Source organism: Electrona antarctica (assembly GCF_951216825.1).
Source record: "Electrona antarctica genome assembly, chromosome: 19".
NCBI lineage: Eukaryota > Metazoa > Chordata > Actinopteri > Myctophiformes > Myctophidae > Electrona > Electrona antarctica.
Window position 1 is genome coordinate 34,538,976 of NC_136800.1, and position 12,533 is coordinate 34,551,508.

Below are 12,533 nucleotides of genomic sequence, written 5' to 3' on the forward strand. Positions count from 1 at the left end.
AAATGACTAGATTAGATATTTCACAAGATAGAATGACTTGCTAAGATGGACGCTCTTTATGGTCTAGTGATGGACCATGCAGAGACTAGTATGTATCCCATGGTGGAAAGCTTTGCTGTTGTGTGACCTCACTGTTATCCATGAGGCTTAGCCAGCCTTTCATTTAAAAACAAATCTAGGATATGACTCAACTATCCGTGCATGGCTCCTGCCTGAGGGGTTGCAAGTAGATAGCGCCAAACACTACATGAAATAATGTGCTGTTTTACACTACAGAGGCTTGAGGTCCCATGGCAGATTCCTGCTGTTGATCTTTGAGTAAGAGATTCTGTTTAACCTGAATTGATATGGATTCCCCCAGGGTGGGAGAGGGGAGAGAGCTAGGGAGGGGGATGGTGAAGGGGGGGTGCGCACATTCAATAAAACTCTTACTTTACAGCACCTTGCAGAAGCATAATCAGTAGTTGCGTCGAGGGGAGCAGGAGACCAAAGAACAGTCGATGATCAACCGTGACACTTTCTGCTCAACAGGGACAGATGGGGGATATACATCAAAGTCTTCCCTGTAATTGAGACCGGTCGACTGGCGGCAGACCGAGTGTCAGCAAAACTTTTTTCTTTCATTTTTTTCTTTTCTTTGCTTACCACAGAGTTTTCTTCAGCAACTTCTTCTTCTGAAATATAAGCTGTAAAATAGAGGTTTAGCAGCCAGGCAGTCTTTGGATTAGTGACCATGCAGGTAGAGATTTAGTTATTCGCTCAAAGGCACTTCTGCCATATAGGTTGCTGTTTGGTATGATCAAACCTGTGACTTGTATGACAGCCTCCCCTCACTGTATACAACAGTTTCTCACGTTTATATCTCTTAAACATGGTTCATATAAAGATTCACCGGCTTTAGCTCTTTTTACACTCTCAATTTGTGGACTAGAAACACAATAATTTGGCAAATTGTAAGTCCTAAACAATTAATTAAAAACCCTGACATCTGCTGTGTCACTAATCTGATAGTGCCCCTCTCTCACGTTATAAAGAGGGAGATTACGACAAAACACTAATAGTCTGATCAGTTCTTTCTCTCCATGAAGCACATGCTGAATAATTGCAAACCGAGCCCTGAGTGCCTCCAGAGACAGTCGATAGAAGAACCAGAGAAAGAGGGGGGGGGGGGGGGGGGGGGGAGAGCGAGAGAGAATTGTGGGGAAACAACAAAAGGCAGGGAAGGACATAATTTGAATGTTTACTTCTACCATTTCATGTCTGTGTCCTTACTGGTGTCTAAACAGCCGGCCATTCATCTATTTATGGATGTATTTATGGATGTCTCGCAAAAAGGTATCATCCATTTATCATACGGGTAGTTTAACCTTTTCCACATCCTTCACAGCTTACCAAACGCCAAAGGTTAAAACACAGAAAAGCGTGAAATCAGCCATTCAGCTCACGATGCTGGCTGCGGGGAAATGTCTTCCTTTGTGTGGGGAATGTATGAGTTCACCAACGATTCCCCCTAACCAGAGAATGCCAAAACGCAAAGGGTGTGAGATTACTCCATCGAGGGAATGCTTATCGAGAGGGAACGTCCCCCTTCATCCATAATTGCTTTTCAGACTTGCATTGGAAGAGGCCTGAAGCTGTTATGTTTGGCGGGAAGGGATTGCATTGGAGATAAGTTGAGATCTCAGAATTTGTCCAAATTGGGATCACTGGGGCATAGCGAAATGCCAGTTCTCCCCATGTCAGCCAAACTGGAGGACTAATAGCATTCTCACATGGCCTCAGAGTAACTGGCAGCATTAGTCTTTAGTGTTTGTTACTGTCTATACTTTTTATGTTTTAGTGCTTTTTCATTAGTGTTTTTTCTCGCATAATTCAGATTCTCTGCCAACAAAGATGTACTCATGTGCAGACATACTGCATGTCATGACCACACTCGCATATTGTGCAACAACTAGATTCAGTAAAGCGATCCAATTACCTTGGCTATAAAAGCCCTAATTGGGGAGTTTTCTGTCTCACCCTCCAGCTGTTTGATTGCATAGTGAAATCCTAATGAAGGATGAAAAATGATTTTGTTGCTCAGAAAACCCATGCAAGATGTGGCTGTCTGTCTGAGATGAAATATTAACCATCTCACTTTTCCAGCTGCTACCAGAGCCGGGCCTGCATGGGGAGAGAAATGCCTCGTCATGTCTCCTTGACACAGATGGCTTCATTCTCCAAATGCCTCGTCATGTCTCCTTGACACAGATGGCTTCATTCTCCTTGGGCTTACTATCAACCACAGTGTACCCAGGTATTATCAAAGTCACCCTCCTAGCCAGCCAGGTCAGTCCTTCTGGCTGAGATGTGGCTAAAAAAAACAATCGTACAGTATCTGATGTGTGACTGACAACTCTCTCATGTAGATCTTTTGTTGGTTGTCAGTGTCTCACTGGTCCTCAATTTGGTGTACTATGTGCACTACAAGGGTAGCTGCCATTTCTTTGTTCTAAATATTATGGCTAGTGTAAGTTAGTTACTGCTAAGCAGTGTTGAGTAAAGTAATATATTACTTTCAGTAATATTATTGCTTTTTTCCAGTAACTAGTAATGTAACTAGTTACTTTCACATTTTGAGTAATAATATTACAAAAGTAACATGTTACTATTTTCACGAGCCTTGGCGGAACTGTGGGTTTGAGTGTTTTGGGGTCGAGTTGCTTTGCAGGCTGCTGATAGATCTAAACTCTAGGGCGGATACGGAAACGATGCGCACTTGTCTGTACGTGTGAAGTATCGGATACAGAAGGGCGGGCCTTAAACCGTCCGGAACGCGGAAAAACAAACTAGTGTGTGACTCATGTTGTTAAACTGCAAGAGAAGTAAACAAACTAAACATGGAGGAGGTGGAGGAGACACCGGCCCCACAAAGCGTTTCATTCACTACTTGGAAGTATTCACATTATTTTGAGTATGTAAAGACGAGATGAACATTATTGTCTGCTGCAAGTTGTGCATAATATGGAAGAAGGTGTGGTGTACACTATACAGTACACTTTTCAGAGTTAAATAAACACTGCAGAATAGGGCAAAGTAAGACTTTTGGGGACTGGGGGCAAGGAAAAAAAGTAATAAGTAACTAGTTACTTTTGACAGGGAGTAATAAGTAGTGTAACTATATATTTTTTATAATATATAGTATAGTAATAAGTAATAGTAGTAATAAGTAATAAGTAATTACTATTTAAATTACTATTTAAGAGTAACTTTGACAACACTACTTCTAAGTAATAGACTATCTGCTACTGTATACCTTATGGGCATTTTTCTCTTTTTTGGTTTGAGCAGTAACTGCTCTCTAGGGCAATATACTGTAGCTACGAGTAGAAACACGTTTTTGAACAGTAAGCCATCAGTGTGACCCTCACGAGCAAAACCTTCAAATGCCTTGTTTGACGGCAAGTCAGCATAAGGGTGACCCCTTCCAACCTGACGGCAATTGCACTTGATAAGTCGCCCTGTGCTCTGTGTTACAGCTTCCATTAGTCCTTAGACACCTGCTCGTCCCTGTTGTGTCAGCTGTGTGTCTAAAAGGCAACCTGGGAGAGGTGGCTGGTGCTGCCTGTCTCAGGGTTCTCTTTCCCCCAAAAAGCTCACAATGTGTCACAATGTGATTACTTTTTACTTTTTGGGGGGGTGTTTGAAAATGTTGAAAATACAGTATTTGGCAACAATGATGCCCAAACTAAGGATGCCAGGTTGAAAGTGTTTAAACTGGCACAATTATCGTATATGAATGATTTCTTTCTTATCATTTTCCTCTCTTTTCCAATTGGCCTTCCTGGCATCCCTTGACAGTCTTCAAAAACCTGTGCCCCATATCTCCCATGTCCACGGAGAAACAGAAATAAGTGGTTTCCAGCCCCCTTCCCCCTTGGTAAAATTAAACAGGAGGATGGTGTGTGTGGAAAAGAGGTAGTCCCTTGGGATATTATACATTCGTTCCCATTCCATTATGTTTCTCTCTCCCTTCTTTTGCCTCTTCTCTCAGTCTCTCTATCTGTAACGCTTCCTTTGTCTGGCCTCATCTTGTTTCTCTGCCCTTATACCCTTCCCTGGTTCCACTTTCCTTTCTCATTCGCTCCCTGATAATAACTGATCACTAGTTGTATTTTTCTTCTTTGTTCCAACGGTCTCAGTCCAACCCACATTCCATGTTCTTCTTTCTTCTCTGGCTCACTCTGTCCTCAGCACACTTTGTGAGTTTCCCTCACTCCTCGTCTCATCTCTAGCTGACTGGCCTCCAAGCCAATTAACATTGTTTAGCCCTCAATTCAATTCAATCTAATCCCTCAGTTCAGTCAAAGTCAAGTTGACATCATAGAAAAGACTTTCCCTCAGAGTAAATGGTCTGCATTTCTATAGCACCTTTAACCAAAGCGACGTTTTACACGCACACACGCACGCACGCACGCACGCACGCACCCACGCACCCACGTACACATGCACCCACGTACACATGCAAGGCACCTGCACATAGGGAGTATTTAGGGATCTGTGTCTTGCTCAGGGACGTGAAGCCATGAGGAGCTAGGGATTGAACTAGGAACCTGTCAGATCTCAAATGGCTGCTCTAACAAATTGCCACTGCCACCCAACTGAGTGGTAGGACAAGTTGTGTGGAATATTCTGTAGTTATTATTGTTTTTAGCCGCAAGTAATGTCTAATGTATGTAACATCTTTCAGTAGAGTGACAAAAAGAATCACATCATAACAAATCAAGACAGTCTAATGACAGCGTGGCCTCCCTGTCACATTTTTAGCCATCGATATTAAGTTACAATGTGCAGTTGTGTTCATGTCCTAGTGTGGTGATGCCTCATTTGGTTAAATCGAAATAATAACCGTACATGATAGTAAATCGCAACCAAGGACTGTTTCAGATGCTCACTTGGCAAGTGGCATCGTAGCTACAAAGCCACTGGCAGTGGCAGTAGGCTGTGAAATAGCTACTTCCCCCAGACAATCGGGTTTGTGAATGACCAGACAAGGAATAACTATTAACAAGCTTCAGAAATGCAAATCAGCCCTCCCCTCCAACTGGCTGTCTGCCTGTGAGAGGGAGCTCTGTGTCACAAAAATCACACATACGTAGTAGCGCCCCTCAATCATCTGCCTCAATATTTAAACTCATATCATGCACACTGGCACATGATATTTTACATATCAAGACTGCACACCATGCAGATGTACATCAAATGGTGTACATACAAACATAGAGATACATGTAAATAGATATTTATACACATGCTGTGCAGTGCGCACATGTATATATGGTTAATATTTAGAACTAGGAACCATTGTACACAGCACCTTCAAACACCTCAAGCTGTGCTCTGACTTCATGTAAATACTTTTCAATTTCTTTTTGCTTTTCTTTATTATTTATTTGTTATTGTTTTTATTGCTACTACAATGTTGGGGAACCAAAACCAAATCGTTTTACTCTAGGGTACTCGTATATAAGATGTGAATCTTATATAGTATAGTAAGTCACCAACAATGTTGGTGTAATGTTTTTTTACAACTATGATCCAAATTTAAAGGCCTTCTTAAGTTTGCTTATGCAGTTGTTGCACTTGCACTTTTACTTCATCAGGCACCTAAGGCTGCAGCATACCTTGCTGAAACAAGGCAAGATAACAAGAACAAAATGTCATCATTGCGGGGCAAACTAACACATTGGGCTCCATTTTTGTCTGATCTTTCTAAAGCCACTATTTGGGGATTTAGGAGTGGGGAAAGGGTGTTCCCCCACTAAAGTTGGTATTTTGGTTACCTGTCTAAATCCCTTAAACACCTCCGTTACCCGTTACCCATATTATTCGGTCAATAAACCCCATTTGCTGCTATGGGGTGATCATGAACTGAAAGAACAAATGGAAATGGAATCGCGCACAAATAACTTCTTTGACTATATAATTATATAAACACAATGGACACAGGAAGTGGCGGGCACTCGACTTCTGCTGATTATAGGAAAATTACAAAGAGATAGGAGAATAAGGAGAGATGAGGCATCTCCATTGTGGCGCGCGCGGGCGGGGTGTCTTGCCTTTCTTGCAGTTCTTTTCAACAGTTCTCGTACCTCCAAGATTGTCTAAACAACTGAATAACATGCGTGATTGATGCCAACTCAAGGCAATTTATATTGTTTAATTTCCACAATCTGCCGGCAACATACAGTATCATGGACAGTTTTAAAGTTAGGTCTGAAGATGTTAGGCGGTACAAACCTATATAATTAAGGTGATAGTACATGCACATCCACTCTAGCCCAGGTGCTGGACAAACGGCAGTACAAGAGGAAGAAATAGTCTGCAACGCGTAAGGAAAACTCAGCTCAACTGGTTTATTAATTCAACGTTTCGATCATTGGGATCTTCTTCATTCCTTACCAGTGTTGCAGACTCTATTTCTTCCTACACAAACCTTTATAATCCCTCTCTGAAGGGAATACAAGCACAACCAGATGGAAGCTAGTTAATGGAGAGAAATAGTACACAGCATTCTTTCCATTTGTGTTTGTCACCAGACAGACATCGAGTATAAAACATTTTCAACCACAGAGAACGTGTTCACTTTCGGCAAGCCAAAAAAAAGTTTTGACTTAATTAGAAGTATGCTGCCAGCTTTAGACACACAAGTTCCACTTTTGAGGGGACAGACATACAGTACCTCCATTCAAAGTCATACCGTACAGACCAACCCTGTTCTAAACAGCTTGACAGCCTACAGCCAAAATATCATAAATGTTACCTTTTTTAACACCTGTGTGGTATTACCATAGACATATATACGTAGACGCCCTTTCCGGCTCTGAGGCGCGTGTCACCATTGAAGGCACAATTTTCCCGAGATTCCTTGCAAAGCATTTGCCTTCAATGAGCAGCTTCCGCGTGCGTAACATAAGTCCCTGAAAAGACGCGCTGTGATTGGCCAGTAGTCACTTGAGTGACAGCGAGAGACATGGAGGAGTCACATGAGTGACGTCACTTGGGCAGCGACGCAGAGTGCCTTCAGCAAATGCCTTCAACACTTCTAAATAAGAAAGCTGCGGAGAACTGTTGCTTTGTGTTCACTCTTTAATGTTTTCTGTTAGTAGGCCTAATCTAATCCCCCCTGGCTCTGATGTTGTATTGTTGTATTAATAACTTTGTTGTTTGTGTTTGTTTGTTTGTCTTGTTTTGTATTGTAATGTATTGTCATGACTGTTATAAAGATTTGTTTAAAAAAAGCCTTCAGCACTGCACTTACGCCTTCATGAACTGCAACGGCCAGTGAGGCATCTATTTTTTATAATACCTATGGGTATTACTGTATGTATGTCATCACTAGACATCCTCGGATACCAGAGAAGCTCCACATTATTTTTTGACAAATTTGAGAGAATTACGGAATCACTGCAATGTACATGCCAGGCAAACAATGCCTTGGAAAGGTCGATATAAGTGAAAGGTCGATATAAGTGAAAGGTCAAACAGGCCATGTATGACTGTGTGAACTGAAAGAAATATAACCCAGATCCAACAAACATAAACATGTAGGCAATGATTCATTAGAAGTTGATGAGAATCAATCACAATAAAAAGTAAAAAATGTCAACTGTTGTTATGACAACACAATGGGATCTATAACGGCGTGGCTTCCATATGGATCTTGGACTTAATGTGGCCTGTCTATGACGTCAGTATAAAAAGAAGTCATAGGAGAAAAAAGAAAGAAAAGAAGCATCATCTTCCTTGGCCTGCTGGCAGCATGCAAAAGCAATTTTGAAACGATTGGTCCAGTGGTTTGCGAGATTAGACAGACAGACAGACAGACAGACAGACAGACAGACAGACAGACAGACAGACAGACAGACAGACAGACAGACAGACCGACCCTCTCTCCTACAGTAGATGGCTTGCCTGCTATCATAAAAATAAATTGGATAAACAACCTTGTCGTACTTTTTAGGAATGCAAATCGTTTAGTTTAATTTAAAAAATAAAAGCTACTACTGAAATACTTAATATAAGATGACAGACAATTTACCATAAGTGTGATATTATTCTTTTAGAAAAGACACGATAACCTTTACAAGTTAATGTCAATGAAGCACTAGGCTATACAGTAAAAGCATCATAAATACAGAGTACAGAGAATGCTGTTCTGACAAGATGTACTTTAGAGGCTTTGAAGAAGTATAAGGAATGTTCAGTAGAGCCCTAACTGATATCCGTCATCACCCAAAAGTTTACTGCCAACAGAAAAAGAAAAAAACAACCCAATGCAGAATAAATTGGGGCCTTGCTTTTTGTCGCCTCGCTGCCCTTGTCAGTGGGGAAAATCAATTCTTATCCATAGCTGAGTTTTACTGACGCGTTACAGCTGAATCCTCATCAAATCAAAATGTGTGCGGTCACTGAATATTGACATTTCAGGCAGCGAGGAATAAAAATGGCTTCTGCCTTGCCTTGTCAACTGGATTAAAATATGACCGACTCATTTCATATTTACTTGTGTGCCACTCAATTGCTGTGTGAACGGCATTCGTAAACAGTGCACTAATTCAGATTTGTTCACAAGAGCTGCAAGCCAAACAGTTTATGCAGTTTGGTCCACACTTCTGAACAAATAATACCGACTGAATTTCAATTAGCCTTTTATATACTTCATAATCCGCCCCAGTCCATATTCCACATGCCATAAATAAACTGTAATAGAGATGACAGAAGTACTTTGTTAAACATCCGTTTCAGTTCCTCCTGAATGCACGGACACAGTATGTAGAAATCTAAGCCTATATAAAATATAAATGTAAAAAATTGTGTCTCACATGCAGCATGAAAAGATCATTCATTATTCTGCTTCAGTCACATTGCCTCAAATCCTCCAGTATGCACATTGATTGTTCTCTCCTGGCTTGGCAAATACATGGAAGTCAATATACCTCCTTCGCAATGACGTCAGGGTTCACCGCCTTCAGATGCAAGTAAGTCTCCTGGGCTTATCAATTAGAAAGTGAGAACCGGCCAGCCAAGGATTTCATTTGTACTCTAAGCTACTATTAGTAACGACAGGTGGGTATTGAGTGTGCCGTAACACCGGGCTTGAGAAAATTGTGATGAATCACAACAGAGGAGCTCTCTCTTAGGAGTCAAACAGATGACTGCTGTTGTTAATTAGAATGAAAGAAAAAAGAAAAATCCCTGTGTAGTGTGTATGTATCCATCTGCGTACCTACAGTATCTGTACATCTGTCAGTTATACACATAAACACATAAACACGCATGGACTACAGTACAGTCCATGCGTGTTGACCTAACAATTAATGTGAAATACATTATATGGCCAGAAAGAAAGTGCAGCTCACTAGTAAAACCTCATATCTCCACGTTTCAAATGTTTTATGTTCTTTCATAAATTTAATTCATTAACAACAAAAGTAGTGAAAATAGCAGATCTACAAGCTCACTATAGATTTTTTCACAATTTTCAACAGTTTTTTAAAGTAACAATAAAAAACGAATGGATATGAGGTTTCTAGCCAACAGCAACGAAATTCCAAACCAGATCCACCGTCTATCCGTTTAGCCATGGATGTTCACCTTATGGTCGATGATCCCGCTGTATCCCTGGAGGACGGGCGGGTGAGGCTTCGGTACCTTGACACAGGCTTTAGTAGGCTCATGTAGCTGCTCATGCTGTCTGATACGGGTGTCGTTCGCCTCTCTTGAAGTATTGTTGAAGCTGCCATTATACATAAGGAACAAGCTGGCACACAGAGTTATCACGAGAAACACAGCTACCCCATGGCGCTGAAACAAACAAAAGAGAGACAGTTGTTGGCCAATTAGTCATATGACTTTGACTAATGATACAAGAGACATTATTACGAAACCAGTACATCAGCGCACATTACTCTCAATGTATTATGTAGTAGCCTAGCCTAGTTACATCTTTCCAGGGGCGTTTCTATAGCTTCGTTTGAGGAGAAGACTTTCTGCATTCATGCATGAATCTCAAGAACTCTGAGAGTAACTATCGCGTCCAGTGAATGCATTTTTCTTTCTTAATCTTAATCTTTCATTTTTGTTTCTTCTTTTTTTCTGGTAACAATGAACAATCACGTTTGAATTTATCATGAAAATAAACTATATTAAATAACCATGCATGTAGAAAGAAATCGTGAATAACCCGTAAGCCTATATTTGAACAGTATGACCAAACATGTTTGATCAATAGGTTAGTAAAATCATTAAACTAAGAACGGTAGTGTCTATATTTTAGGACCAGTAAGACGCCTGAGGGCGAGAAGCAACCTCGCCCTAAAGGGCGAACTCTAGTTTTCACTGGCTGCACAAATAACTTTGGGGCAGGCCCGTCTATAGAGTTTAAATGGACAGGTATCAGTCAAAAGGGAGACATCGAAGAGGAAGGATGGATGGGGAAGGATCAACATATGGAATGTCAGAACAGGTTCTGACATATATCCATATACTAATATTGATATGGATCCATACATATATGGATTGATCAGGGATCTCCATATATGGGCTTAATTGCGACAGCATGTCGCATTTACTATCATATGATCTCTGATTTACTATCATCCCTGATGATGTCATAGTGAATATTAGTGATGTCACGAGACATATGTCATAGTGATGTCACGAGACCTGGGCATATATGGGGGCTTTCCCCATGAATGGGGATTGTGAGTGACGTGAGTGAGTGATGTGACGTGACGTGAGCGACGTGATGTGACGTGGCAAAAAAACGCAATTAAGGTTTCATATAGTTAACTGCGACCTTCGGTCGCAATAATGTTATTCCCTGCAGTTCCTGCCATATTCTTGTTAAACAGCAAGTTTGTCGGTGTGACATTAATGACAATAGGCTATTGGTGGAAAGTAACTACCAGTAAGTACAATTACTCAAGTACTGTGCATTGGGAGACGGATGCTGAAGATGGAGGAGAAGAGGAAGGCCAAAGAGGAGGTTTATGTGGTGAGAGAGGCAACATGCAGGCGGTTGGAGTGACAGAGGAGGACACGGAACAGAAGCAGATGGAAACTGGTGATCCGCTAAGAAGAAGACTGTACTTATGTACTGTATGTAGGCTACTATTTATAGGCCTACTTTTACTTTATACAAGTATTTATTTTCTTTGTTATAGGCCTACTTTATAGCCTATTATTCTACTCCACTATACAGACAAATGTTAGTTTTTACTCCACAATTCCCCCCCCCCCCCACATTTTTAGTTACTACTCCATATTTTGATTATTAATATAATAACCACTTAAGACCCATTTATACGTATAGCCTATTAGTTACGAAAAGTCCTGGAGCTACTGATGCGTTTGATGGATCACTGAATTTACACATTGCTAACGAGGGCGAGACCAATATAGCCTACTGTATGAGCCTGTTGTGCTCTTAATTGTCTTCAAACTAATTACCACATAACCCATAATATCACTAATGAACATGCTATATCTCATAGGGATACATTTAAGATGATTTTAATGAAGCTAAAGTAACGGATGATGGGCTTTGCGCAATGGCTTAAGACCTTCAAACCCATGCACATCACCCCGACGACGCCACTCCCCGTTTAATGAATTTGGAACTGTGAAGTTGGTCGATTTTCCGAAGTTATGATCATTCGAACTAAAATTTCAAATTAAGTTACAGGTGGACAAAGAGGTCGAAACACTTTTCGATTGTGCAGGAACAGAAAACACCAGAAAAACAATCACATAACTGGCATTTAACTGCCTAGATTTTTATTATAATGAGAAAAATAATATGTCCCATACAAGCAATAAAACTGAGCGCGATATTTTTATTTGTTATTAACAGTTGGTAAAATATTCAATTGCATTGCACATTGTAGACGAAGCTGTTTTCATTGTGAAATAGTCGACTGACACAGAGGCGCGGCACAGCTGGATGATCTATTGTTGAGATAATCTTTTGATCCGACATGGCTATATACAACAGCCTGCACAGTAGGCTATAATGGGATTGAAGCGCAAAAGAGAGCAATGTGAACAGAATAACATTTGTCTAATGTGGATTATGCCATGATATACTTTACCATAGGTGTCTTCATTTTGCGATCCTATACGCTGCTTTATTCCTGCGGGTCTGTTGCACGTGTGTTTCCACTTTTTCTCATGGTAGCCTCATCCGTTCGCATCCCAGGTCCGCCTCAAGCCAGAGGCGCGGCATGCATGCATCCAGCACTGTGCTGCCAGCCAAGTGTCTTACGAGAAGTCCAGCAGCATCTCACTATAGGCTACAGCGGAGAGACCAGGGCGACAGATGTTGACTGTATCCCTCTGTGTGGTCATAAAGCCCCCCGTGTTTGAAGTCTGAAGTGCTATAGTGACTGCATGCATGTGCAGCCAGACAGCCGGTGAGGAGCAGTTTTTAATTAAAACGACTATACCTGCGGCTGCAAGCGGGTGATAAGAGCGTTTTGTTCAATCTTTGC

At 41.1% G+C, this 12,533-nt stretch overlaps 1 protein-coding gene across 1 annotated transcript in view; it reads right to left on the bottom strand.

The window, feature by feature from the left end:
- st6galnac5a (ST6 (alpha-N-acetyl-neuraminyl-2,3-beta-galactosyl-1,3)-N-acetylgalactosaminide alpha-2,6-sialyltransferase 5a) overlaps window positions 1–12,227 on the bottom strand; it is a 46,098-nt gene extending 33,871 nt beyond the window's left edge. The window contains exons 1-2 of the mRNA XM_079488984.1: window positions 12,135–12,227; window positions 9,637–9,846 (exon numbers count right to left, since the gene is read on the bottom strand). Coding sequence (XP_079345110.1) covers window positions 9,637–9,846; window positions 12,135–12,149 — 225 coding nt within the window. The 5' untranslated portion in view covers window positions 12,150–12,227. The remainder of the gene's footprint in view (window positions 1–9,636; window positions 9,847–12,134) is intronic.
- Window positions 12,228–12,533: the final 306 nt, after the last annotated feature.